We start from the raw sequence: 25,113 nt of genomic DNA, 5'->3' as shown, positions 1-25,113 counted from the left end.
AATCGAATACATTTTTTTGATGTAGCCCTTTTGGAGTATTTTTTTATGCACGAAGGAATCTGTCAGAAATATATGTGAGTATAAATATAAAGAAAAAAAAACACAAACAACAGTTAGGTGATGATAAATCAAATTATTGATAGTGACACCCAGAGCAATGCATAAACCACATATATCCTAAATCTAATTACCTAAAATCAGATATAAGTGTTACTACCATACAAATAAACACAGACGCACAATAACAACACAAAACTCCTGACTGGACAGACGAAGGTTCCATGAGGCTTCGTTCTCTCTTTGTCTTGTCAAAATACCACACACTTATGTTTCTGGATGAATTTATCACCACTGACATTTTTGGCACTGCTGTGTGACCAGTCGTCTGTTCTCAGCGCTTGTCACCACGTGCAAACACATACAGTTTGGCGTAGGTGTGTGCTAGGCACTGTTCCACAGGCTGACAAGGTCGTCTGAGTCCAGTTAATCAAGTGTTGATTGAAGATTAACAAAACTTACTTCCTTTGAAACAACCTTTTAACCACTGTGACCATGTATTTCATCAGCAGTTCCCTATAAAGGGATTTATATACACAGCAATCTGAACCAAAATCACATTACACACAGAACACAGAATAATTGAGGTCAATGCAAAATTACTATATTCCACTATGAGTGTTCTAATGTTTTGTTTTTTTCAATTAACATTTATTACCTATACAGATAATACTGTGTTACCATGAAGAATACACAGAGGCTGAAACGCAATGCAAAGGGGTCGATTTATTTTCTCTCAAGTATAGAGAAAACTGTTTTTGTGCAGAAAAAGAAACAGTAAATGTTGACAGAACCGTTTTCAACAATTCAGCCTTGAGAAGCTCCTGGTCAAACAGTATTATTGTTGTAGGTCACTTTGAGGTCATCAGTGTTATATTATTACTATTAATGATCTTTGTTCTTCTGTAGAACCCCTTTATTAATTTCTATCCCATTCACTCAAAGGCATTTAAACAAACATACTACAATGAAAAATGTTTTTTAATCAACACTAGATCAAAGTTAGCAATACCTTTTCTTGTGTTTTTCTTTATTGTAGAGACAGACCAACATACAGTTTCAGCAATGGCTTTTGTTTTCAGATATAAACAGTTTTGCTTTACAGATTGTCATATTGTCTATATTCTTTTCAATTACCATATATTTGGTTGTGGAAAGACAAAGAAAGAAACCAGTGTTACTTGTTGCTGCTGCAGCTGTGATTGTTGCTGATGTATAAGTCAACATTATATCTGTGGAAGGATCAGCAAACACTGATTCTAGTTCTCTGACCGTACGTCAACGTGCGTTCATTGGTAACAACCTAAAAAGTGAAGGTGTCAGTAAAACGTATGATTTTGGGTTTATATTTTTGTTTGACTGAAGGATCCCCGTAGTTGATTGTTGTATACTTTGGCCTCTGTATTGTCTCGTATGGCTCAGGTTTAATCTCAGGTAATGTTACATCAATGGTCTTATTGTGTTCAACCTCATTGCCAGTGTCCTCAGAAAGTCTTTGCTGCATTTTAGTGTCTTCGATGTCAAGTAGGGTTACTTCTTCTTCTGCGGCTGCAGCCTTCTTGTCTTTTTCTAGTGGTTTAGCCTCAGCTGGTTTCATCTTTGTTATACTAAGATTATTATAGCTTATATCAATGTCTTCAAAATTCTCTATTCTCATTAATGCATCATTAGGAGCAGTAGTGGAAGTATCAGACTGTGACGGTGGACTTACAGTTTCTCTATCTGGTGCTGATTGAGAGTAAGAATTAGATCGATCCGGACCTTGTTGATGACAGTGAAGTCTGTGAACACGTGGGATGACATATTTACGTAGCAGTCTCGGAATGTCCTCTGCTCTGGAGTGATTTTGATCCTCCACTGCTCTGCTCTCCATGGAGTCAGGACCTGTTTCTGGGGAAAGTGCCTGATCTTTAGGTTTTGTACGGCTTTCAGCTACTAGATTTGAGAGTTCAGCTGCAGTTGACTCGCCGTGAGAGTATGGCAGCACTCCACTAGGACTGTTTTTCTTCACATTTGGTATCATCACTGAGGTCTCGGGATTGGTTTCTTGCAGATATTGTCTGGGAGAGGAATTCACACATGTGGACCACAAAGCACACGTCACAATGCCCGCCACATGCCTGTTCAATAAGGGTTCTGATAGTGGAGACAGCCGGCAGGGTTCTGGTGGGGCCCACTCTGAGACAGATATTAAACAAAGCATCTCCTGACGTCCATATTTTAACCTGTTGGTGACGTACTGAGTTTCATCAGCTGTGGTCCGAAATTGACCACAGTCCCCTCCAGACCTCCAGTCATTTACGTCATTATCGTTAGCTTGACTATTTGTAGCTTGACTATTCGTAGCTTGACTATCGTGAGCTTGACTATTCGTAGCTTGACTATCGTTAGCTTGACTATTCGTAGCTTGACTATCGCTAGCTTGACTATTTGTAGCTTGGCTATCGTTAGCTTGACTATTTGTAGCTTGACTATCGTTAGCTTGACTATCGTTAGCTTGACTATTCGTAGCTTGACTATCGCTAGCTTGACTATTTGTAGCTTGACTATCGTTAGCTTGACTATTCGTAGCTTGACTATCCTTAGCTTGACTATTTGTAGCTTGACTATCGTTAGCTTGACTATTTGTAGCTTGAATATCGTTAACTTGACTATTCGTAGCTTGACTATCGTTAACTTGACTATTCGTAGCTTGGCTATCGTTAGCTTGACTATCGTTAGTTTGACTATTTGTAGCTTGACTATAGTTAACTTGACTATTCGTGGCTTGACTATCGTTAGCTTGACTATTTGTAGCTTGACTATCGTTATTTTGACTATTTGTAGCTTGACTATCGTTAGCTTGACTATTTGTAGCTTGGCTATCGTTAACTTGACTATTCGTAGCTTGGCTATCGTTAGCTTGACTATTTGTAGCTTGACTATCGTTAGTTTGACTATTTGTAGCTTGACTATCGTTAGTTTGACTATTCGTGGCTTGACTATCGTTAGCTTGGCTATTCACATGTTTTGATGAACAGTGACGACCAGCCTTTGGATTTTGAGGCCGATGACCCATTTGTCTCAGTTGTTCTACTTTGAAATTATTTTTTTCTCTCAGGTTTGTGTCTGATTCAGTTAGAATGTCCACTGTCGGCTCTGGTCTTTGCTCTTGCCTGTTAGCAATTGGATTTCCCTTCAACTGCTGTAGAGATTTACTTTTCTTTACCTTGTGACGGTTTTGTTTGTGGACAGTTTGATCTGCTGCCTCTCGTTGACCTCTTTCGTAACAGACCACCTTCTGTTTTATACTGCCTGACACCGCCTTGTCATTTCCCCCAGAGGATATTTTAAGTGGACATTTGAAGTCCCTTCCCCTGCACACTGTGGCAATGGTCTCAAACCTCTCCATCAAAGAAGATAAGAGGATCCCTCGCCCAATGAGTCCTGGTTTAATTGGCTGTTTCTTCTTCATATTCAGTCCCATTTCTTTATGCTCAGCTGTTGCAAACCTGGAAACTATATCCTTCACACTGCCTCCCCTCTTCAGTCCCTTTTCTCTTTTTGCTTGGTCCCTCTTGTGCGTCTCTCGCTCACTGTCATGGTTGTGGCTCCTTTTACCTGCCACACCTCTGCTGGAGGACAGGCTTCCTACCTCCCTCTGGTGGGTGATGGGAGGTTTAGGTGTAGACCTGGTGAATTTAGATTGGAGGAGCTGGAATGTGGTGAGACGCCGAGGAACTACGTCTTCTCCACACCTGCTTGGCAATCGGTCTCTACCCGGATTGGACCGGAATTTTTTGAAGATCTTGGAACCGGTCCCAGTGTTTCTCTGCATCTTCTGATCCTCCTCAGGAAACTGAATCATTGTGGAATTGGTCTGAAGCTGAGAATGTTTCATGGAACCTCTCGTTCTCTGACCAGGACAATCTTTTGTTGTGGTTCTGGCTGCCACAGTACCAGACTCCGGCTTCTCCAGGTTTCTGTTTACGGTGGACCGCCTGGGCAGACACTGTGTTAGGTAGTGCAGGAGACTCTCAAAAATCCCTCGGAGCACTGGACGGCAGTTGCGATCTCTAACCAACTTCCTCAACATACCGGCATCAGGGCTGATAATGGTGTTCCCAGAATCTGGTCTAAGGAGAATAGAGGACATGTCAAACTTAATCCCTGTAGCCAAGGTTCTTTCTTTCTCTCTGAAACTAAATAACACTAGTAGAGTAAATTTGTTCGTTCACAGGGACCAAATAAAACTAGCCAGTTATTCTGAGCCATCTCTAAAATGTTTTCCTCCTTTCATTATTCCTTATTAATCAATTACCCTTGAGATGCAGCAAAGTACATTTCTGAAGTGCAGTGTTTTAGCAGTGCGGACGTGTTACAGCTGATTAGTTCAGGGGAGTATAGAGGACATTTGTGAAACAAGAAGAGGAAATCTGGTAGGAAATTAAGAAGCGATGGGCAGTTAAGATAAAGAGACAGGTACATCATGCGTGACAAATATCGGAGTCAATTTTAATTGTCATGTCATATTAATATCCACCATGTCGTGGTGCTTTCACAATAAAGTACACTGTACCTGATAACAGCATCACAGTGCAAACACTGATACATATTAAAAGAAAACAATTGCTATTCTACAACTTCATACTGGTATGCATAATCATTTAATAATTTCAACCACATTTACATGCATTGATCAGCTAAAGATAGTTATACAGTACGGGGCCTTAGATTCAGTTAATATTTTTAGATAAAAGCAGAAAATCAGGTTTAATGAGCCTAATGTTGACAACTTACTTGATCAACTGTCAGAAGCCATTAATTACTCAAATTACTCCAGAATAGAAAACTTAGTGCTTAATGTTAATTCAGGTTAGCCTAAGAGAATGAACGGATTGGAAAAGGGAAATTATCTTCTGGTTGTTAGTGCACAATTCTTAATTAATTGTTTTGAGAATTTTCTTTCGCTCAGTTCTGTTATTTAAATTTGAAGCAAAACTATGCAGCTTTTTTTTTGTTTTACGCCGAGCTGTAGATAAGTTGAAAAGACAAAGAAGTCCTTAGCATTTATCTCCAATAATGAGTTTGTTACAGCCGCAGCTCTCAGTGTTCAGGAAGAAGGAATATCCATCTTTCAGTTGTGTTCTCAGCCCAAAAGAATTAGACAGCACGTGTGGCTTCAGAGGGCGCTGTTGCTCAGTTACACAGTGTTGCTCTAAGCGAGATGACTCTTTGCAGGATTAATTGGTCCAAGAGGTCAAACTGTGCCAGACCCCCTTGCTATAAACTGAATCCAGATGTAGGAAGAGACTCAGGATCTAGTAGAAAACCTTCATGTCAGATGTGTGGACAGTGGGCTGCAGCAAACATCGAGGAGAAGAGGGCGAGATAGGTGAGGAGAGAACAGAAAGCCAATTAAGATAATTGAGACACTACCAAGGAGGACTAGAGGGTGGTGTGGTACAGAGGGAAGCGGTTTTAGAGTCATGTGCAGTTCCGCTGATAGCCAGTAGGATTCAGGCCAGTGAAGATCAGGATTACTTGTCTATTTTCTCTGTAGCTGCTGCCTTGTAGAGCGCCTCCCCCAGCTCTTCCAGACGCTGTCTTTTGTCCAGATCCTGATAAAGGCCTGAGGGAACCTGCTGGCTCAGTCCGTGCATGAGGCCATAGAGACAACCTGCGATCAGGCCTGTGGCTTCACTCTCACCTGAAACAACACACAGTGAGCACACAGTGAGCAGAGCATGGGTTTTAAAAATGTCTCGCAGGTGCAGAGTGCTGTATTTCTCACCTCCGTGGAACATGGCTCGTTTACACAGCTCAGACCAGTCACTCCCCGCAGCCAGAAGGGCGTCGTAGGCTATCATGGGGGCATCGTGACCCCTGCGGCCCGCAAGGCCCTCTGAGCTCCAACGTTTATATATCTGTGCAGACAAGGATACAGACAATAGTAAATGTGGAGGTGACTCCAACCTTGTGTTTCTTGGTGTTTTCTGAGTCTGGACTTACCTTGTCTGTCTCCTCAGCATCATAGCGATCAGCGAACAAAGGTTTGTTCTGTTCTTCTGTTTCTATCTGTCTCTCTTCAAGGTAAAACTGCCACTTGGCCTCAAAGTAGAACCAGTTTTCCTGATACTCTGCATAGAAATGTAGAATCACACACAGAACTGACAACAGCAGACAGTCATGCTTTCTCAGACACAACTCTGACTGAAACTGATAATTACTGCACTGTGATCAATCGATGGCGTCTACTTCACTTTAACACAGAAACAGAGTCTAACCTGACATGTGTCGGATGGTCTTCCTGCAGTACTCCTCTGCCCGAGGGATGACCTTCATGAGCTCCCGGCCCCAGGTCACAGGGGATTTCCCCTGGATTGCGTAGGAGGCAAACAGTGCTGTCGTCAAGGAACCAAGGAAACCTGAAGACAAGGGAGATACTTAAAGTCACAATGGTTCCGTCTACTGACGGTTCAAAGACACCAAATAGTGAATGAAGTATTAAATCAATGTTCTGAAAATACAAACTAGATGCTTGACAGTGCATCAGCAGCACAGTGATCAGTCTGCAGTTACTGGATCCTTTGAGATATGTTAAAAGCAACACCAACATTGTCACCTGTGGGATGGTTGTGTGTCATTCTGCCGATTTCAATGCTGACCTCCACCAGGTTTTCTAGTCTCTCAGGCTGCCAGTATCTCATTCCCACACACATGGCCTTAGCAGCTGCCCCGAAGCCAGACCCTGGACACAGACACAAATGTTCATGTCATGTTGGAGCGACTAATATTATCTAATACAAATCAAAAATGTCCAATAACCTTTTTCATTGAAGGGTGTGTGCCAGGCGAGCAGGAAGTTGTGAGGTTTGAGGTGAACACATCCCTCCACTGTTGCAGGATCAGGGGCTCTGCCCTGGAGGGACACCATGGCATCAACATAGAGACGCACCAGCTCCCGGTACAGGTCCTCCAGACACCAGTAATCTGGACAAACACACACACACACACACACACACACACACACACACACTGAGGATCATTCATGACTGGCATGCAAGGCGAGATGAGCAGGCTAAGTTTAGCCTCAGCCTGCCTCACCACAGATTATGACCAGCATGCCTGTGGAGTGAGTGGAGTCAGTTCCACACACCATGAGGTCAATTGGGATCCATGGGCAGAGTCTCCAGCTCCCTGCCAGAGTTTGTTTATGTGTGTACTGTGTGTGTGTGCGTGTGCGTGTGCGTGTGCGTGGCGTGTGTGTGTGTGTGTGTGTGTGTGTGTGTGTGTTTGCGTGTGTGTGTGAAAGAGAGAGAGAGCTGCGCTGACAAAGAAGCATCACCAGATTTAGTGGTTAAGCGCTTTGATGAAAGATGGGAACTTTCATCTTTGTGACTGGACTGTGGTTCAGATTGAGTTACACAGAGGGTGAGGCAGGAGAGACCTGGAGTCATCCATACATGAAGAGGGAGTTGAGAGAAGAGTAATAATGTTTAATAGACTAAGTCCCTTCAGATGAGTTCCAATAATTCCTTTTAACACAGGATCCAGTTTGCTTTTATTACCTCTGCTGAGAGGGTTTCTCCATTAGTGTGTTTGCTTGTTTGTCAGAAAGATTTCCACAAAACCTGGTGGACACGGAGGCAGATTTCAGGATCTTTTAGCTTTGTAAAATAAAGGCACATTTAGGGAACTGATATCCATGAGTGTGGGAAATTTGGTGCAGCTTGATTGATTTCAAGCATTCATTCCACTCCATACTCTTTGGGCTGTCTGCTGTCTGGTGTGTGTGGGTGTTCGTGTGTGTGTGTGTGTGTGTACAGGCATGTTGCATTGTGGCTAAATAGGGCCTCCTAATCTCAAAAGATGTCACCACCATTTCTCTGGACCACTGACACTGGCTTTGAGCCGCACCTGCACCCGAACATGATAGCGGCAGATTACAGAGTTGTCTGACCATTGTTCAGTGACGGAGATGTGGGGATCAGCCTTTCCAGAGTGATCTATTTTAGAATATTCTGGCTTGGTAACTCCTGATGGTATTTGGGTGACGACATTCATACAAAGGATTATTAACATAGATTTTGCCTTTGACGTCCTGTTTCATGGTGCGTCAGGTTTGGTCACCCAGTACGGGGTCAGCAGCCTTTGACTAGATGGAGCCATTCTGGTTCTTCTAAGTATAGAAAGATTTAACATGTATATATTTGGGGGATATGTTGGGTTGTGGTGATACATTTCTTAACAGCTAAGGAAATAAACATGTAGATATAACTGAGGTTAAATTTTTTCGATTTTCATTACAAACATTTTCAAAGGGAGAAAGAATCACATTAGTTCCGAAACTTGCTGTGATTTTCACTCAGTAATCTGCCTTTTATACGATCTGAAATCCTCTTTATGATATTATTCCTACCTGTTATCAGACCTTCTGCTGTGGTCATGAGCATCAGCGTTGCATCACTCAGGGGCCAGCTGTCAGGGACCAGTTTCAGGGCCCCGAGTCCCCCCAGGGAGGCCAGCTCCTCCTGGATCTTCTTGCCTGAGATGCAGCCTTCCCAGCGGCCCTTCCTGTAGCCCAAGGCATCGCCAACAGCACCCAGAACCATGGCTGCCTTGAATTTCTCCATGATGTCCGGGGCTCCACTCACGTGAGCACGTCCCAGCTGATCAAGTCAAGATCTCTCGAATTTGGACGACTCCTGCTCCAAACAGATCTGAATCTTAACTCCTGAAGAATTCAAACAGCCCACTAAGATTCCTACTAGACGTGGAACTACCACAGACTTCTGTCTCTTCTATATATTAATCTTCCGTCCTTCCAACCATCAGAGCTCTCTGCTTGTTTCTCATTAAGGTTGGACTCCCACACGCACACACAAAAGCATCTCTATCAGCCACAGCTTCTTTGTGTTGGGGCGGCGGGGACTTCAGCAGTGATCAGGGGTCTCCTAAAAAGGCAATCCCCATGGCCCCAGTGGCTATAAGCTGGGTGTGAAGGGGTAAGGGGGGGGGGGGGGGGGGGGGGGGCTGGATGCACTGGAAGAAGTGATGCTTGTGTGCTGCTGGGCTGGTCAGCTGGGGCCGGACTTTGTTGACATCCCACCCGTCCCGTAAGAGGAGGGTAAGAATGCAGCGTGATCCCAGTTGATGCTCCCCTACAACCACTCCAACCACTGAGCTGCTCTAATCCGTACCCCACTATTTAAAACTGTTTTCATGAATCATCTCCTGCCCTGACATCAGCTAATCGACGCTCCAGTCATGTGCAGCGCATCCAGGAGTTTCCCTCCTTCCTCTAAGCCTCAGATTTGACCTGTTTTTGAGTCATGACGCAAATCTGTTATTCACGACCTATTATGTTCGTGAATAACACATTTCACTTGGCCCTTCACCTCCTTGTATGTGGCCCTTAACATAGTCAGAGTCACATTAGACAGTGCGTTACCATGAGAGCCAACAATGAGGGCATGAATTGGGAATTTAGCTGATAAGAGCCAACTGTTAACACACACACATTTTACACACACGCTCAAAAACACAGAAGGCCAGTGGTGCTCTATAGGAAGACTTTTTTGAAGACCATTCACTACTTATGTTTAAATTGCTTATCTCATAAATCAGTCAGTTTTTATGCCTGGATAAAAACCTGCTGCACTTTAGCAGTTTTCAAAAGACTTTTATCCAACAAAATAAAATATTCATAAGTCAGAACAACAAAAAAAGTGATGGAGTGAAGATGTTTGTTTTGAAACACAAATCTCAATCTGTTAAAAACAACATGCTTTATTGACAACTTTCTGAAAGAAAACAATGTAAGGTATGTTTCTGTGACAAAACATAATATTCTGTAAATAGGACCCAGTTTCCTTGCTGGTAAAAATAACACTGTTCTGATGAGAATGATTTGCATGACTAAAAACAGTTGATCACATATTTGACAAATAGACTCGTGGGTAATGTACCATATGTATTCATATTAGCACTGAATACAGAAAGATGTCACATTTTCTTTCTGAGCTCTCACATCACATCACTGTCGTCCTGACTGTGATCGGTTTACACACATTTCAACAGTACTGACAGATTATAACATATCTCACTGAAGCAACAGACTTGTCTGTTCTGCCGTCATCGGGAAGAGGATTTATTTTGTCACTCATCCACATTCAATCTGGGACAGAAATCATAATTAGCTTCCATCCTGATTTTACTCAATTTCATGAAGGCTACATTCGTGAGCACCACTGTAGTTTAACAGCTACTCATGTCTGCATAATAATGAGAATTGAAAAGTGATAATGTCCCCCTGCAGTTGGCTGTTGAGTGGGAACTTATCCATCGATATCTCACATGGCAAAGGTTTGATCATGATGACAACACTGGGCTCGTCGCCCCTTAGAACAGAAAGCATAGGTAGGGTTAATAATTGTGTTAGTACAGGAGACTGCTTGCTGCGAGCCGACTGGTACCTGAGCTCTTAACCTCCTGTAACACTCTGTATCTTGGAGAGTGGATGGAATTAACATACAAACTTGTTGAGTGTTTATAATGACACTGAATTGGGAGATGCATTGCTGCGCTAAGCGCAGTGGTAAGAGGTCAAATCATGTGACCCCCATCTAGCTATATCCCATAGATGGCAGAACAAGTAGTGTTCTTAAAGTGGCATGTTTTTCTCATATATATATATATATATAAAGAGGGACAAAATGAGTGCTGCCAAAACTTAAGCCAACGTGTCTCGATCACCTCCTGGTGGCTGGCTGCAGTATAGGTCATTAATCCAGCCTCCTCCATGTGAGTGGATGGGATATGGACCAAATTACAAAAGTTAAAGTAATATCTAAAACACGATCCCTAGAGCGCAGACTGTCTCCAACAAGATGGCCGCGTTTGCATCCTGGATATTCTGACTTCATGATTATACACAGGGTGGAAGTGGAGATGCCCTGTCCAGCTTTATAAATGCTTGTTTTTCTCTGCAGTGGCTCTGCTTTAACATACCACCACTGCCCCACAATTGCTGATAAAGACTAACAAACTTGTCTTGGATATGGATTTTGATTTAAAAAGTCTAAAGTGGAAATGAAACCTACTGTCATGTAAACTCACTAAAAACTTCAATCCTAAAACAACATAAAAAGTGTAAATCAGTGCAGTTTGCTGAGTTGGCAAGTCATTACTACCTGGATTGTAGTAATAGAATAAAACAGTCAATGTGCCAGTCAGTTTATGTTTGTTTTAACTAAAGGAAACCAACACTAACAAATGTAAAGTAACAGCATTTTTTTTAATGTAGGATCTTAATCTAAATGCTTCTCATGTCCAAAAGATTATAAACGTCATTACCTGTTTTCTCAGATAAAGATGTTTGTTCTATTCTTATTTCAGTGAGAATGGTGTGTTACAACTGTAACAAGAGCAATTCTGCTGGTGCTGAGCTCAAAAATCATGCTGCTCCATCCAATCCTCCGTCTGAGTACAAAACGTGTTTCTGAACCTTTTCACCATCATCTTAACTGATTATCGTAATTAAAACAAATCAAAAATATTTCGCATTGTATTGTAAAAGAGGCAATATGTTTAACTCCCTGCCCCAAACGCACACAAACACACACACACCCGTCACACACACACACACACACTTTCTCTACTCGCAATGTGATTGTTAGAGAAAGTAGATTACTTTCTCCCTCCTTAGCGTCCACAGCACAGCTTCACACGAGCCGACAAAAACATGCAGATTTAAAACACACCGTTCCATTCGAAATTTACAAGATGAGAAGCCACGTCCTGCTTTCGCATCTTCCACTGAATCCTCTGCATGTGCTGGACGCTCACTTTGACTGTCCCTCCTCACTGTGCCGAGGGTGCAGGTAAGTGAGCAATTTCCACAGCAGCAGTTCAAAGCTGCACCCATCTGTGATTTACCCTCGAGCGTCGGATCTTGGGTACCCATTATATGCATATTGCAAATATAGTATGTCCTTTGTCAGCATTCATCTCATGTTGATTTCCCTCCTTGCAAGGCCACTCCTCACCCAAGGCATCATCTGCAGTTTGGAAGAACAATCTTAACAACAAGCCGCGGACGAGCTTATTGAGAAGTTTAAGTGTCTTTTTGGCTCATTTGTATAAAAATTCTCAGTCAAAGAAAAAGAAAAACTGGAAGAAACACAAACTCCATCCGCTGCATGAAGCCGGGACAAACATTATGTGAAGTTGCGTTTAATCCCCGTCACGATCGGCCGGGCAAACTCCACAAAGTCATCTATGAGGACAGGCCATGCCCCTGAGGAGAGGAGACAGGATATTAATTATAGATGCAATCTAATACAATGACTTTACAGGATGCTGGGGTTATTAGCTTGTTTCCCTCCACAATAAGCCAGCAAGATTGTTTCAAGAAGAACATCTCAAACAAAAGATTGTGTTTCGTTCCGATAGTCCTCACAAATGAACCTAAACACAATCGTAAACATTACAAATCTAATGTAATTTTAGGATCCCGCACATATTTATTTTGCAAAAGTACATCCGTTTACATAGTAAGTCATATTTTGGAAACGTGTGAGTATAAACAATATTGATATTATATTAAATAAGAACAATGAATCTTTAAACTCAAAATATATTTCTTTACTAAAAAGAGCACTCTCTTTTAATGCATCATCTTTGAATGATTGATCAGGTGGAATAAGACAGTTTTAATGGTCTTGTGTTTCCCCAGTGGAAATTGTATTCGTTTATGTTAATACAGAAGTATGTTACTACTTCACCATGATAGATTGAATGAGGTATTTTAATACAGAATATTTGATAAATTCACATTCACTTCAGAATCTGCTCAGACATATCTGTGAAACAAAGTAAATCCAACCGAGTGAATTTAATATCACTTCGACAGTCTTTAATAAACTCACCTTCCTCGTCATAGTTTGACATGTCGTCTTCAATCATATTGCCAAAGTCCAGGAGGAGGTTCCATGTGTCCTTGGGTATCGACCGCTTGTGATGCTCCTGAATGCAGCACAGTAACAGGCAAGTCTAACATTATAACACATTAACTTTGTGAAGATTATAATAACTTTAATATTGTTGTTGACATCGCCAGACTGATGTTGGGCATTTTGGAGCTTGGGTTGTCTGTATGTTTAGATTTTTCTAAAACTACTGATCCTTAATCAATAAACTTCAAATGACATGCTAACTAACAGACACACACTTTAAATAACTACAAAAGAGTGAAAAATTCATTGCATATGTGACAACACTCACCACCAGGAACCGGTTCCAGAGATCCAAGAACTTAAAGCGATCCGTGAGAACTAGATTCCAATAAGCCACAGCCATCTCCAGGTCTACGGTAGAAAGGTATTCAGATTAGATATGTTGTCTTTTAGATTAAGACACAGGTGACCTTTGGAAAACAAAATGATATTTTCGGGTGGAAAAATCATCAATCAGTTTTACCTAAACCTTTCTGGCCGGGGTTCTTGGCAAAACTGAAGGTAAACTGGTAGAAGTCTCTGAACTTTGCGGTGTCTTTCAGCTCCTGCTCAAGTCTGGGAAGGATCGACTTGAGTTTTTCAGGACTGTCACAGCTGGGGGAGACAATGAGGACAAACACACGATTAAAACAAAGTAAAATCTTCTCATAGGGAGAAGTAGAGATGTGTACCCAGGAAATGAGCCAATGAAATCTGAGGTTTGTGACCATTTAAGTTTATATCTAACTAATTCAGTTTAAGATCCAATATATTTTACTCGTAGAAACTAACGGCACAGTTACACACCTTAATAAACTCAGTCATTAATGTGTTTTCTTAACTACAGCTATATAAAGAATGCAGTAGAATCCCTGATTATTGTAGGTTTCAGTATCCTAGTTGCTCACCCTAGCTCCGACATGCCGTCCACAAACTCGTTCCTGCTGAACTCGCACTGCGTGGCCGCCCTGAGCTTCCACGCCACCACAAGTATACTCATGCTAGCGGGGTCCAGGATCAGGTCATCGCAGAACTGCTGGATCCCATCGATGCCTATCTTATTCTCATCCTGGGGGTCTGAAGGGAAGAGAAGAGCAAAACAATGCACAAGTGCGACAGACGCGACAAAGCAAACTGTCCAACATTAATGCAGGATCGGAAACACTTGCCTTTATATCGGTTGTACAGCTGCTCCAGCTTCTTGCGGTCCACCAAGGTTTTCATGGAGTCTTTGTAGTAGAGGTCTGGGTTTTGGAAGTAGTTGTCTGTGGCGACTTCTAGTTTCCAGTCATTCTGCGTCAGGCAGTACACGGCTGTCCTCTCCCCAGCCTGTGTGAAAGACATGAACTGCCGAACCTTGTCCTTCTGCGATGACTTCAACTTGTGCTGTAAAGGAAGACGGTAAACACGAGGTTGGAGTAACATGTTTTAGGACAAAGCTGTGGGCTCCTATTAAGGAGACACTAACAAACACCAGTGACCTATCAAAGTTCCTGCACTGGAAAAGTATCTGCATTGGGTTTGATAACTTGCTTAAAATTAGCTTTAAAAAAAGAAATCACCATTAAAGCACAATATGAACTCCACGTTATTTAAACTACTGTCAGATTTTGATATAGACTTCAACTTGTTTGTGGTGGATATTAGTAAAGAATTTGCACATACATAAAAAAAGTAGCATAAAAAGGCATTGCTAATCACAGATGACAATTCGGCCCCATCAAGTCCAAGGGTCCTGAGGACAAGTAATATGAAAACATGGGGTGCAGAGATGTGCACGTGGAGCTGAGGCTGCACATCAATATTCACAAAAACAGCCTCAACTTTCTGATGCATTTGAATAAGAAAGGGACGATTTTTAATTTAGCTCTCCTGACTGACTGTGACTGCAAACTCGCCCCCAGAAATACACACTAATAATAGCTGGATGTTGTGTAACACGTGTCATGACTGCTGGAGTTGTGAATGAAGAAGTCAGAAGGAGTCTTCTGACCGCAGCAGCGTGTGGTTTAGTGGAAGACAGTGCATGAAGGGGAAGCCCTGACACCTCGTCGCGGTTCATGGGATCCGGACGCTGATCTGGAGGGTTGCACGTGTCTTTGCAGAGCAGCTGATCTGATCCACCCGGGGATCGGACAGCGGTGACCGGTGACAGGCCGGTGCTTGGCGACCCAGTTTCCCTATGAGGAGTGAGGGGGAGGAGGGGGGGGACGAGTGATCCTGCAGCTCCTCTCTCCCTCCCTCTCTCCTCTCTCTCTGACCCCAGGGCTCCAGCTACCATAAAGGGAAAGGTACGTGCTGCTCTCTCTCAAAATACCAACAACTGACCTTCCACATCGCTGCCCCTCCACAGCACCGACACACATCAGCCCTGACAATGCGACACTTGGCTGACGACACTCGGATCCCGCACGTCCGGCGTGTCCCCCCGTGACGTTACGTGGCAGCCCACCGCTGCAGTTCACGCCAGTTTAACGGGGCCACGGAGCCGGTGTGCGGGATTGTTTTATAAATATCACCTACCATTTTATCACCCGCTGTTTTTGCCCAAGTTGATATCCAATTACCGCCGGTGCGCATGCGCAAAACGAATGCGCTACTGTTGCGGCGCCGGTGCTCATGGGAAATGTAGTTGTGAGACGCTGCGAGCTCACAGGCCCAGTGTTAAAGATCTAACTTTAGCTTTCTGCATTTGTAGTGAACACTTAAGGCAGATTACTTAATTTAATAGCGATCAACAGACCTATGAATGGAGGATGAATATGCTTGAAAAGCTCGAGGATAACTAGCACAGATTTCCTGTAGGTTTGACCCAGTAAACTCTGTTAAACTAGTTTAAGCAGCGATGTTGTGTTAAAAAAAATAAACCACCTGATGTGTAACAAGTGATCCGACGTGTTCCAGTCAAATGAACCCGATGACAGCTGCCATCAAATCCCAACACACCGGACATGTGAAAACTACAACTCCCAATATCAAACCTGATAAACATTAGGAAGTCATCTGTGCATGGATCTGAATATCACGGACGGATTCCATGAAGAAACCAGGGTTTGTGATGATGCTGGTGATGATGGTGGTGGTGGTGGTGGTGACGCGACTCTGTGAGGAGCTGGACGCTCTCCGTGCTAACGCTAGCTCTCGAAGTTATGCTAGCAGCTGCGGGGTTGTGTTCTAATGTCAGAGTGTGACAGCCCGGAGTTAAACCTCCACTAACTTCGCTTCGCCTTCAAAACACACCGGCGGAGCTCCGTGACGCTTGTTTCAGCGGTGACACGGTCGTTGTCCCCCCCGGGAGAAGTGTTCGCTCACCTGGGTTCTGGTGTCGTTAGCCTCCCCCTCTGCTGCTGCTGCTAGCGCTGGTTCCCGGAGTAAACACGGGAGTTGAGTCACCGGAGTGAACCGGTGAACGCCTGCATTGCCTTCACCAGCAGTTATGTGGCAGAGGAGGAGGAGGAGGGGAGTCACCGAGGCACAGCGACATGATTGTTCTCCTCTTCTTCTTCTTTCTGCCTCTTCCTCAGCCCTGGAGCGGAGCGAGGAGCCGGGGACACAGCGCGGATCTCTCAGGTAGCTCCAGCCGCCTCCTCGGGAACTTTTACTCCTCTGTCAGACATTGATTTGGATCCGTGGAGGGAAGTCAGGGATCTGTGATTGAGATCGTCAGTGATTTCCGGGTATGTCCGGTGTGTGTATGTGAGTGTGTGTATGTGAGTGTGTGTGTGTGTGTGTGTTGGTTGTCATTGCACTCTCAATTTGAAAGGTCGGTTTATGTGTGTGCATGCAAAGGTTTGTGGAAGAAAACACATTACATGACAGTTTTAGTTGATTGTTGTCATTTGGTTGCATTTTTAACTTGTACTCCACCAGATTTCCGACTAAATATATTACACTTTTGACCAGTACAACAACCATCAATTGTCTTTAGAGATTCATCTGCTTATACTTAAATAAGAATTAACCATCTAGTCTGTAAAATACCAGAAAATACTAATTAAATCCTGGACAGTCCCAAGTGCAGTGATATTGATGTTGTTGTCATGTTTGTGCTTGACTTAATAACATGTCAAAATGATTAAGATTCAAAGATCAAAATAGCGAGCAATTAAAACATCTTTCTGCTGATTAATATTGAATAATCCAATAATTGTGACAGCTCTAGTTTTCTTGATCAATCTTGAGAAAATAGATATGAATGCACAGTATTACATTAATATTGACTACTGATTTTCCTTCAATCCACTCATCTATCAATCAGCTATTCACTGCTGCTCTAAATTTTACAGCACATTCCTACAACTATAGTTACTTTTCAGATTAAGTTTTACGTACATGTCTGTTTTAGGACGTTTCAAGATCAGCATTGTGACACAAATCACCCAACAGGGAATGAAACACCACCATAACAAACTTACATGATTTAAAGCACATCTGACCGACACAGCATGATCTTAGCTGTGACACCACATTTAGTAACTTCCTGAAGTAACTTCCACTTGAGTAAACTCAGGATGCAGGATGTTTGCCTTTAATGGGGTGTTTTCATTATCTCGTATATCTACTTGTATTTTTACTAGAGCAGATATTTCTGTAATTTGTAAGTGTGGCTGCCCTCGAATCTAATATGTAGAATGATTTTATACAATTTAGAAAAAATTTAAATAGGAGGAACTGAGGTAATCTCTCTCTCTCTCTCTCTCTCTCTCTCTCTCTCTCTCTCTCTCTCTCTCTCTCTCTCTCTCTCTCTCTCTCTGTGTGTGTGTGTGACTGTGTGTTTGTGTGCTTGCTCTTTTCAGTAGCCAGATCCCAAACAGAGGTGCTATTGATTTCCAGCAACAGTAGCAGAGTGGCTGCTGTCCAGGGAGACGGAGAGAGGAGGAGTTTGGAAAGTTAACATCACCATCACTCAGCGGGACTCATGCTCACAGAGGTCCAGACAAGCTTGGTTATCAGTTCACTACATATTCTTTAGTTGGCACAGCTCTTAGATATTTGAATTCCAAGCATGGGAAGAAATGCAGCATCGAGTACGACAGGAATTTCGGCACGTGACGTGCAGAGTCAAGTGAAGTAGCCCTACAGCTCTACAAGGTGCTGTTAGCCACTCACAGCACAGGCCACAGGCGTGTGTCCACAGCTGTTGTTTAAGCTGTTCCACAGTAACCACACCCGGCCCAAAGACTAAAGCCTCTCTGGAAGTGTCTCACAAAAGCAGAAGCACACAGTGGCCCAGATAAAAGAGATTTTCTACATGAAGCCTTTTGTCTAACATTAAAAGGAAAAAGTTACTATCTGTGCTTTAAAGGTTACGAAGGGAATTTACTGTGCACCTACACTTTTACTTTTTCGACCCTTTAGCTTGATTGTCGGTTGTTAGCAAGATTACACAAAAAACTACCTAATAAATTACCACGAAACTTGGTGGTACGTGTTACTGGTCATACAAGATCCTATCAAATTAGTTGCAGATCGGGTTCAGGGGGTGGATCCAGAGAGCTTATTTTCTCTTTCTTTAAACTTGCAATATACAGTAGGTCGGTGTGCAACACTTCCTTTGTTTTGTCAGAAAATAATTAATGGGTCTTGATTTAAAAAAAGAACAGACATGTTCAGGAGACTGATATCTATGAATGTGTGAAACTTGGTCCAGCTTGATTGAATTTAAGGGGAATATAGGGGCTTGGTGGAGGATCATGCTCTACCTAATAACGCTCTAGAAATGTCTGTTGATTATTGTAAGCACTATGCCCTTCAGACTGTAATTTGTCTCGCTCTGTCTCATCCACTCCCCAGGTCTCTTCCTCTTGATCACTCTGCGGAAGGCAGCAGAAGAGGTCTGGATGCAGGTTGTATATTGGCTGCTGTGCCTTGGCCTGGCAAGTGCAGCCTCTGTGCTGCAAAGGGACCAGGTGGCCAAGAATGCCATCCACCTCTACCGGAGCAAGGGGGTCAAACAAGGCCACAGCTGGGTGGCCAACAACTGCAAGCGCATGGTGGGTCTCCTGCGTCAGAAGAATGTGGTTGTCAAGAAGCTGACTGCCGCTGCCAATGCTGTTGGAAGAGACCTGGCGCTGTCGGAGGCCGAGAGGCACTTCCAGGTACCCGACTGAGAATAAATACCAGATGCAGGAAAGGGCCTTTGTTTAGATCAGAAGTTAGTGAATGTATATTTATTTTTATAGCCCATCACTCTGGTGTAGTACATAATGTGTGACATATAAGGTCCTCTGGGTGGTGTCTTTGTTTGTGTTGTTGACACATACTGACAACACGAAAACCTAATGTTTAATTTCACTATGTATTACCAGTGATCTATTTTTGAGATTATTCAATTAAATTAAAACCAAAAGATTTTACACTTACAAATATTCAAACAGAGAAAAAACTGTAAATTCTCACACTGGAGAACCTGGAACGAGCATTTTGGTCAATTAGGGACCGTAAAGATAAATAGATGAGTTCAGAATTGTTGCTGATTCATTTGATGTCAATTGATTAATTGACTAATTAATTCAGTTGCGGTGTAGATAATGGGTAGATTCAAGGCAAGTTGGCTCCTTTTTAAATTGCTACAAAAAGACCTCAAGCCAAATCAAATGGATCTGGGTCATGACCTGCTTTAAAGTGTTCCCTGGAACTATTTTAAATGACTAAACTGCTCTTATCAACTGCTCTAAAATAAAGACCATATACAGAGGCTCCAGTAAAAGAGCATGTCACATACTTTACACCTGACTGACTGGTATTTCTCTCTGTGTGCATTCAGGTTCACACTCTGGAGGTTTTCCAGAAAGAGCTGAATGAGAGCGAGCACCTGGTGTTCCAGGCGGTGCACAGCCTACAGAGGGCGCTGCAGGGCGACTACAAGGACGTGGTGAACATGAAGGAGAGTAGCAGACAGAGGCTGGAGGCGCTCAGGGAGGCAGCCATAAAGGTGAGGGGTGAGGTCACCTGTGTTTTCATGGGCACTGGGTCAGGAGACTGGTACATACTGTATTCTGTCTAAATGAAGTGTCTTGTTTTTTTCATTTATAAAACAGTCAAATGCCTGTAAATATTATCATATCATCATAATAATAATGATAATATATTTTTGTATAAGGTACTTATAACAAAGCGACTTTATATTTGATAGAAAACAGAGAGAGCAAGTAAAATCTAATATTTGTGAATATGAAATAATCAAAATGAGTCAGTAAAGTTAGATTTGAGTAATTTTTTGTGATGTTTGGATCCATTTGTCATATTTTGTTATATGCCAATTTAAACTATATCCCTAAGCCCTACCTCAAGGACGGAGTTATATCTATAATTGTATGCTATATGTCCTATGTGTGTATTCAGTCTGTGTTTCCTTGGTTTGTCATCTAATGCTTGTTCTCTTCTCACCCTTCAGGAGGAGCAGGAGTACATGGAGCTGGTGGCCGCAGAGAAGCACCAGCAGGAGGCTGTGAAGAGCGCTTTGGCCCAGAACAAGACTCTGTCCATGCTGGATGAAATCCTGGAGGATGTCCGGAAGGCAGCAGACCGACTGGAGGAGGAGATCGAGGAGCACGTCTTTGACAACAACAAACAGGTCGGGAAAAAAAACATTTCACAGTCATCATACAAGATTACGCTTGAAGAATAAATAGTCAGGATGCTAGAATCAGCACAAATTGATACAGAATAAGTCCCAGCTTTTCTACATCACACAATAAAAGTAGTGTAAGAACTCTTCAGCTGGCAGTTCAACAAAAGTTCAACAAAATCAACAAAGTATCAGATTGTGTCCTTTCTCACTCTGGGTTTTGTGTCTAGATGAAAGGAGTGAACGTAGAGGCAGTGCTGAGAGTGGAGGAAGATGAGGAGAACGGAGGGAAGAGGAAAAACAAGTCCAAGCACAAGGAAGTGGAGGATGAAATGGGGCTGAGCATGCTCATCGACTCGCAGAGCAACCAGTACGTTCTGACTAAACCACGAGACTCCACGATGCCGAGAGTTGACCACCACTTCATCAAGGTCAGTTACTCCTATTTCATCCAGGGCTATAGGTGAGGAAACTTGTGATTTATTAATTAATAATGGTTGGAGTAAGACATATTCTACGTCTTTAATACTATTTAACCTTTTTGTTGTGTTTGTGCAGGACTTGGTGACCGTGGTGATGCTGTCTTTACCTTGCGGCTGGATCTGCTCTTTAGTCGCTCTGCCTCCAATGTTTGGATACGTCATCTGTGGGGTCCTGCTGGGTCCTTCTGGCCTCAACAGCATCAGGGTGTGTGTGACTGGAGCGTATGAATACGAGACCAGTCTAAAGTTACTCCAGGGTTAGTTGTTGATGTCATTGTCTCACTCTCTGTTCCAGTCGATGGTGCAGGTGGAGACTCTTGGGGAACTGGGTGTGTTCTTCACTCTCTTCGTGGTGGGACTGGAGTTCTCACCTGAGCGCCTTCGAAAGGTAGACAAAAGGGTTTTACAAGTCATTTAAATAGACACCAAATGTCTTTAAAAAGGCTTTTTTGACGTTTATTCTGGAGGTCTGTTGTCATTGAATTAGATTTTGAATTTCACCCTCAACATTTCTGATTGTGTGTAGGTTTGGAAGACGTCAGTTCAGGGGTCGTGCTACCTGAGTCTGCTGATGGTGGGGGCTGGTTTGTTGTGGGGACAAGTCTTGCATATACGTCCCACACAGACGGTCTTCATCTCCACCTGTCTGTCCCTGTCCAGCACTCCACTCGTGTCCCGCTTCCTCGCAGGAGGGAGCCGAGTGGACAAAGAAGGTAATCAACAGACACCATGAATCAAAAGTGAATAACCTCTCAGTTTTAATTGAAATGAAAGCACTTAAAGTCTAGTGGATAACCTTAAATTACATAAAGGTAAGCAATGAACTGCTTCCTGTTGTTAGAAAATGTACTTACCTCACTTGGCTCAACCTCATTTGGCTCATTTGCATATCTAACATTGAGCAAAAATTTGCTTTAAGGGTTGGAAATGAAATGTTAAGTCTATATATTGTCCCCAAGAATGACCAAGTGTGTGTGTGTGTCTGTGAGACAGGTGACTCGGACTACAGCAGTGTTCTTCTTGGGATGTTGGTGATGCAGGATGTTCAGCTCGGCCTCTTCATCGCTGTCATGCCGACTCTGATCCAGGCACAGAGTGGAGACATGGACAGGTCAGTTCGTTTTTGCTCTTGCGTGTGTCATCTTCCCTCTAATCACACACATACATAACACACACACACATGCACACACACTGCTTTTAAAAAAACCCATTGTTATTTCGGCTCTGCACCACAGCCTCCTGCTGGAAAGCCTCCGCGTGCTGTACCTCCTGCTCCAGGTCCTTGCGTCCCTCGCTGCCGTGCTGCTGCTGTGTTTGTTTCTGAAGAAATTTGTGATTGGTCCGTATTACAAGAAACTGCACGCTGAGAGCAAAGGCAACAAAGAGATCCTGGTGCTTGGGATGGCAGCGTTTGTCTTCTTCATGCTGACGGTAGGTTCTTTTCGTCAGACGTCCCGAATTCCTTTTTACAATCGTCTGATTTTAGTTTTTCTCTCCTCCTGACGGATTCCCTAGATAACAGAGTATCTTGACATTTCCATGGAGCTGGGCTGTTTCCTGGCTGGAGCGTTGCTGTCCACACAGGGTCACATGGTCACCACAGAGGTCACGGGATGCATCGAGCCAATCAGGGATTTCCTCGTTATCATCTTCTTTGCCTCTATTGGTCAGAACCAACATGACCTTTTATGACTGATTATACTTTTATTATTGTGTTACACTTTTGCAGCTTTTACAGTGAAAGTTGCTCATTGTGTGTGTTTTTGTGACGCTGCAGGTCTCCACGTGTTCCCGACGTTCGTGCTGTATGAGCTCACCATCCTGCTGGTGCTTACATTCACTCTCGTCATTATGAAGGTACCTCTTGTTGCTTTTTCTCTTTTCATTTCCCAGAGTGCACCATGACGCACTCTCATTCCTTCACGATTCTCCTTTACCCATCATGTCCTTCCAGTTTTTCATGGCTGTGCTGGTGCTCTCAGCGATCCTACCACCGGGCTCTCGACACATTCGATGGATCGTCTCAGCCGGACTCGCGCAGGTCAGCGAATTCTCCTTCGTCCTGAGCAGCCGTGCACGTCGAGCTGGCATCATCTCCAGAGAGGTCAGTTCTGACTTTTGTTTTTCAAGTTTTGAATGATATTTTCCCCCAGTGCACATTTATATGTAACTATTTAAGTTATTATTTAGTGACAGAGTGTTGAAGGTTCATGTTGCAGCTGAACACTGCTCAACTCACCCTCCCCCTCCAAACATGGAAGAGAACCTGTGGTAGCCTTCAGTTGTCATAAAAACTCAAAATGTGTTTAGTTTGTCCATTCTGGGCTACTCTAAAAAACATGGTGGCCTCCGTAGAGAGGAGCTGCATAACTTTGATGAGAGGTCAATGGGAGGGGATGGTGTAATGTGTAAGTTGCAGTTTTCCTGTGTTTTAATGTGTCTCCCCCCCCGCTCAGGTGTACCTGCTGATTCTCAGTGTCACCACTCTCAGTTTGCTGCTGGCTCCGGTGCTGTGGAGAGTAACCACACACAGATGGGTTCCCCGGGTCGAGCTCAAAACAGTCCTATGAACAGAGAGCGACCTCAGGGCCCCAGCGGCCCTTGTGTGCACTGACTGTTACTCAGCCGGCACGAGGAGCAGAAGTCAAGTCTTATTTGTCCATTGAGGAACTCTCATGTTAACGCACACAAGGATATGATGCAGACTGTTGGACCAAATGTTTCTCTTTATCGATTCAGCAGAATCAACCCTCTTCATGCAGGGCGAGGATCTTCATCAGCTCCATTCTGGCATTGTTATGAAGGATGTCTTCTTCAAGCATGTACACTAGGTACATTAGCGATACGATTATTGTATAAGGTCTTATTTAAAACACATAACGTGTAGTTTTAGGTTATATTAAGAAAGCCCATCACCATTCAGGCAACGACCCTGAAGCCTGGACAGCATCTGTGGCATAACAACTTCCTGATTGGGAAGCACAGCTGATCTAGTAAAGGAGCACAAAGAACTGGATAACCCCCCAGCTCTGATGCTTTTAATGCACCTGATCTTAAAAATGTGCACACAAAAAAAAAAGCTTCACTCATTCTGTTGACACTCATTCATGTTTGCACTTTGAACCTCATGTTTGCCTTTCTTTAATTGTGTCAATCACATGGACCAAATCTGTGCTCTCAACTGTATATGGTGTTTTTCTTTTTATGTTTTGCTACATTTCCTTGATAGGAGGATTTAAGACGTCCTCCATCTTTCCTTTAGTTGACACTACAGCTGACGCTATTCAAATTGAGCTTATTATGAATGTCAGATTCTGTTTCTGATTGAAGTGCAAACCTTCTCTCTGCTGTATTTAATAGAGGCTACATGTAGTTTAATCCTGATTCTATGTCTGTCCATACAGGTGTGATACCTAAATCTGAAGTAACCCTTTTTACATATCTCTAATGTCTTGTTGAGAATCATGGTACCTGTCGCATCAGTATTTTAAAGGAATGAAGTTAATCAAGTAATCTGAATTTAGGCAGTACCTCACTAAATGATTTAAGTGTCATGGGAATTTATTCATTTGCATTTAAGGAGACATTCTGCACTGGTTACCACTGAATGTCAAAACGAATGATGTAGCTCATCTCTCCCCTGCACCAGCAGAGGAGAGACTGTAGGGGGCGTCATCTCGCTCTGAGAGAGCTCCTCTGTGCTGCATCTCACACTGTACATGTCCTTGTCTTACTATTCATAATGTGCAATGTTAATGTGCGTAACACTACCACACACTTAAAATTGAATGTTTTCTGATATTTTCCTGCATTAGATGTACATTGAGGGTATTTGAGTTTACGTGTGTGTGCGGTGGATTAACGCTCCTGGGCACAAAGACATGATGGGATCAAAATGTTCATGTATTTTTTAAATTATTGAAATCAAGTGATTTATTTATTAAAAAATAGAAAACAAAATGTTTACTGCTCTGTTCTGTTCTTTACATGTTGTACTTTCTTTGGGGACATTTTATTTATTTGTGTA

At 43.0% G+C, this 25,113-nt stretch overlaps 3 protein-coding genes across 6 annotated transcripts; 1 reads left to right on the top strand and 2 right to left on the bottom strand.

The window, feature by feature from the left end:
- Positions 1 to 5,576: 5,576 nt before the first annotated feature.
- On the bottom strand, positions 5,577 to 8,672 carry adprhl1 (ADP-ribosylhydrolase like 1). Its single transcript, XM_053425025.1, has 7 exons — positions 8,459 to 8,672; positions 6,865 to 7,029; positions 6,662 to 6,787; positions 6,324 to 6,464; positions 6,049 to 6,176; positions 5,831 to 5,963; positions 5,577 to 5,746 (listed from the first exon to the last, which is right to left on the bottom strand). Exons 1-7 carry the CDS (start codon positions 8,670 to 8,672, stop codon positions 5,577 to 5,579), a joined length of 1,077 nt encoding a protein of 358 aa, XP_053281000.1.
- A 1,140-nt stretch (positions 8,673 to 9,812) lies between these two features.
- Positions 9,813 to 16,625, bottom strand: dcun1d2b (DCN1, defective in cullin neddylation 1, domain containing 2b). Of its 2 annotated transcripts, none has more exons than XM_053443965.1 (7): positions 16,347 to 16,625; positions 14,204 to 14,420; positions 13,943 to 14,111; positions 13,519 to 13,649; positions 13,324 to 13,406; positions 12,969 to 13,065; positions 9,813 to 12,337 (listed from the first exon to the last, which is right to left on the bottom strand). In XM_053443965.1, exons 2-7 carry the CDS (start codon positions 14,376 to 14,378, stop codon positions 12,258 to 12,260), a joined length of 735 nt encoding a protein of 244 aa, XP_053299940.1. In that variant the 5' UTR covers positions 14,379 to 14,420; positions 16,347 to 16,625; the 3' UTR covers positions 9,813 to 12,257. The 2 variants fall into 2 exon arrangements, with proteins under 2 accessions (XP_053299940.1, XP_053299862.1); XM_053443887.1 differs by lacking the exon at positions 16,347 to 16,625 and adding an exon at positions 15,558 to 15,634.
- Positions 15,947 to 25,046, top strand: tmco3 (transmembrane and coiled-coil domains 3). 3 transcript variants are annotated; one of them, XM_053443764.1, is made up of 15 exons: positions 15,952 to 16,604; positions 17,831 to 17,964; positions 18,828 to 19,132; positions 19,801 to 19,968; positions 20,431 to 20,610; positions 20,835 to 21,035; positions 21,163 to 21,291; positions 21,382 to 21,474; positions 21,613 to 21,799; positions 22,080 to 22,197; positions 22,322 to 22,517; positions 22,602 to 22,752; positions 22,864 to 22,943; positions 23,041 to 23,190; positions 23,543 to 25,046. In XM_053443764.1, exons 3-15 carry the CDS (start codon positions 18,875 to 18,877, stop codon positions 23,654 to 23,656), a joined length of 2,025 nt encoding a protein of 674 aa, XP_053299739.1. In that variant the 5' UTR covers positions 15,952 to 16,604; positions 17,831 to 17,964; positions 18,828 to 18,874; the 3' UTR covers positions 23,657 to 25,046. The 3 variants fall into 3 exon arrangements, with proteins under 3 accessions (XP_053299579.1, XP_053299739.1, XP_053299666.1); XM_053443691.1 differs by having other exon boundaries at positions 15,952 to 16,711; XM_053443604.1 differs by lacking the exon at positions 17,831 to 17,964 and having other exon boundaries at positions 15,947 to 16,604.
- Positions 25,047 to 25,113: the final 67 nt, after the last annotated feature.

This window comes from Pleuronectes platessa, chromosome 1 (genome assembly GCF_947347685.1).
Source record: "Pleuronectes platessa chromosome 1, fPlePla1.1, whole genome shotgun sequence".
NCBI classification, from domain to species: Eukaryota; Metazoa; Chordata; class Actinopteri; order Pleuronectiformes; family Pleuronectidae; genus Pleuronectes; species Pleuronectes platessa.
This window is presented reverse-complemented; position numbering and strand designations above follow the sequence as displayed.

Excerpts from the sequence above, each read along its gene's own strand:
- tmco3 (XM_053443604.1), top strand. The coding sequence starts at position 16,517 with ATGATTGTTCTCCTCTTCTTCTTCTTTCTGCCTCTTCCTCAGCCCTGG. Across the intron at positions 19,133-19,800 it reads AGGCCGAGAGGCACTTCCAG|GTTCACACTCTGGAGGTTTT; the intron begins GTACCCGACTGA and ends GTGTGCATTCAG. Across the intron at positions 22,753-22,863 it reads CATCTTCTTTGCCTCTATTG|GTCTCCACGTGTTCCCGACG; the intron begins GTCAGAACCAAC and ends GTGACGCTGCAG.
- dcun1d2b (XM_053443887.1), bottom strand. The coding sequence starts at position 15,614 with ATGCGCACCGGCGGTAATTGGATATCAACTTGGGCAAAAACAGCGGGT. Across the intron at positions 13,407-13,518 it reads CCCCGGCCAGAAAGGTTTAG|ACCTGGAGATGGCTGTGGCT; the intron begins GTAAAACTGATT and ends TTTCTACCGTAG. Across the intron at positions 13,066-13,323 it reads TCTGGAACCGGTTCCTGGTG|GAGCATCACAAGCGGTCGAT; the intron begins GTGAGTGTTGTC and ends TGCTGCATTCAG.
- adprhl1 (XM_053425025.1), bottom strand. The coding sequence starts at position 8,672 with ATGGAGAAATTCAAGGCAGCCATGGTTCTGGGTGCTGTTGGCGATGCC. Across the intron at positions 6,788-6,864 it reads CACACCCTTCAATGAAAAAG|GGTCTGGCTTCGGGGCAGCT; the intron begins GTTATTGGACAT and ends GTCTGTGTCCAG. Across the intron at positions 5,964-6,048 it reads ATGCTGAGGAGACAGACAAG|ATATATAAACGTTGGAGCTC; the intron begins GTAAGTCCAGAC and ends TTGTCTGCACAG.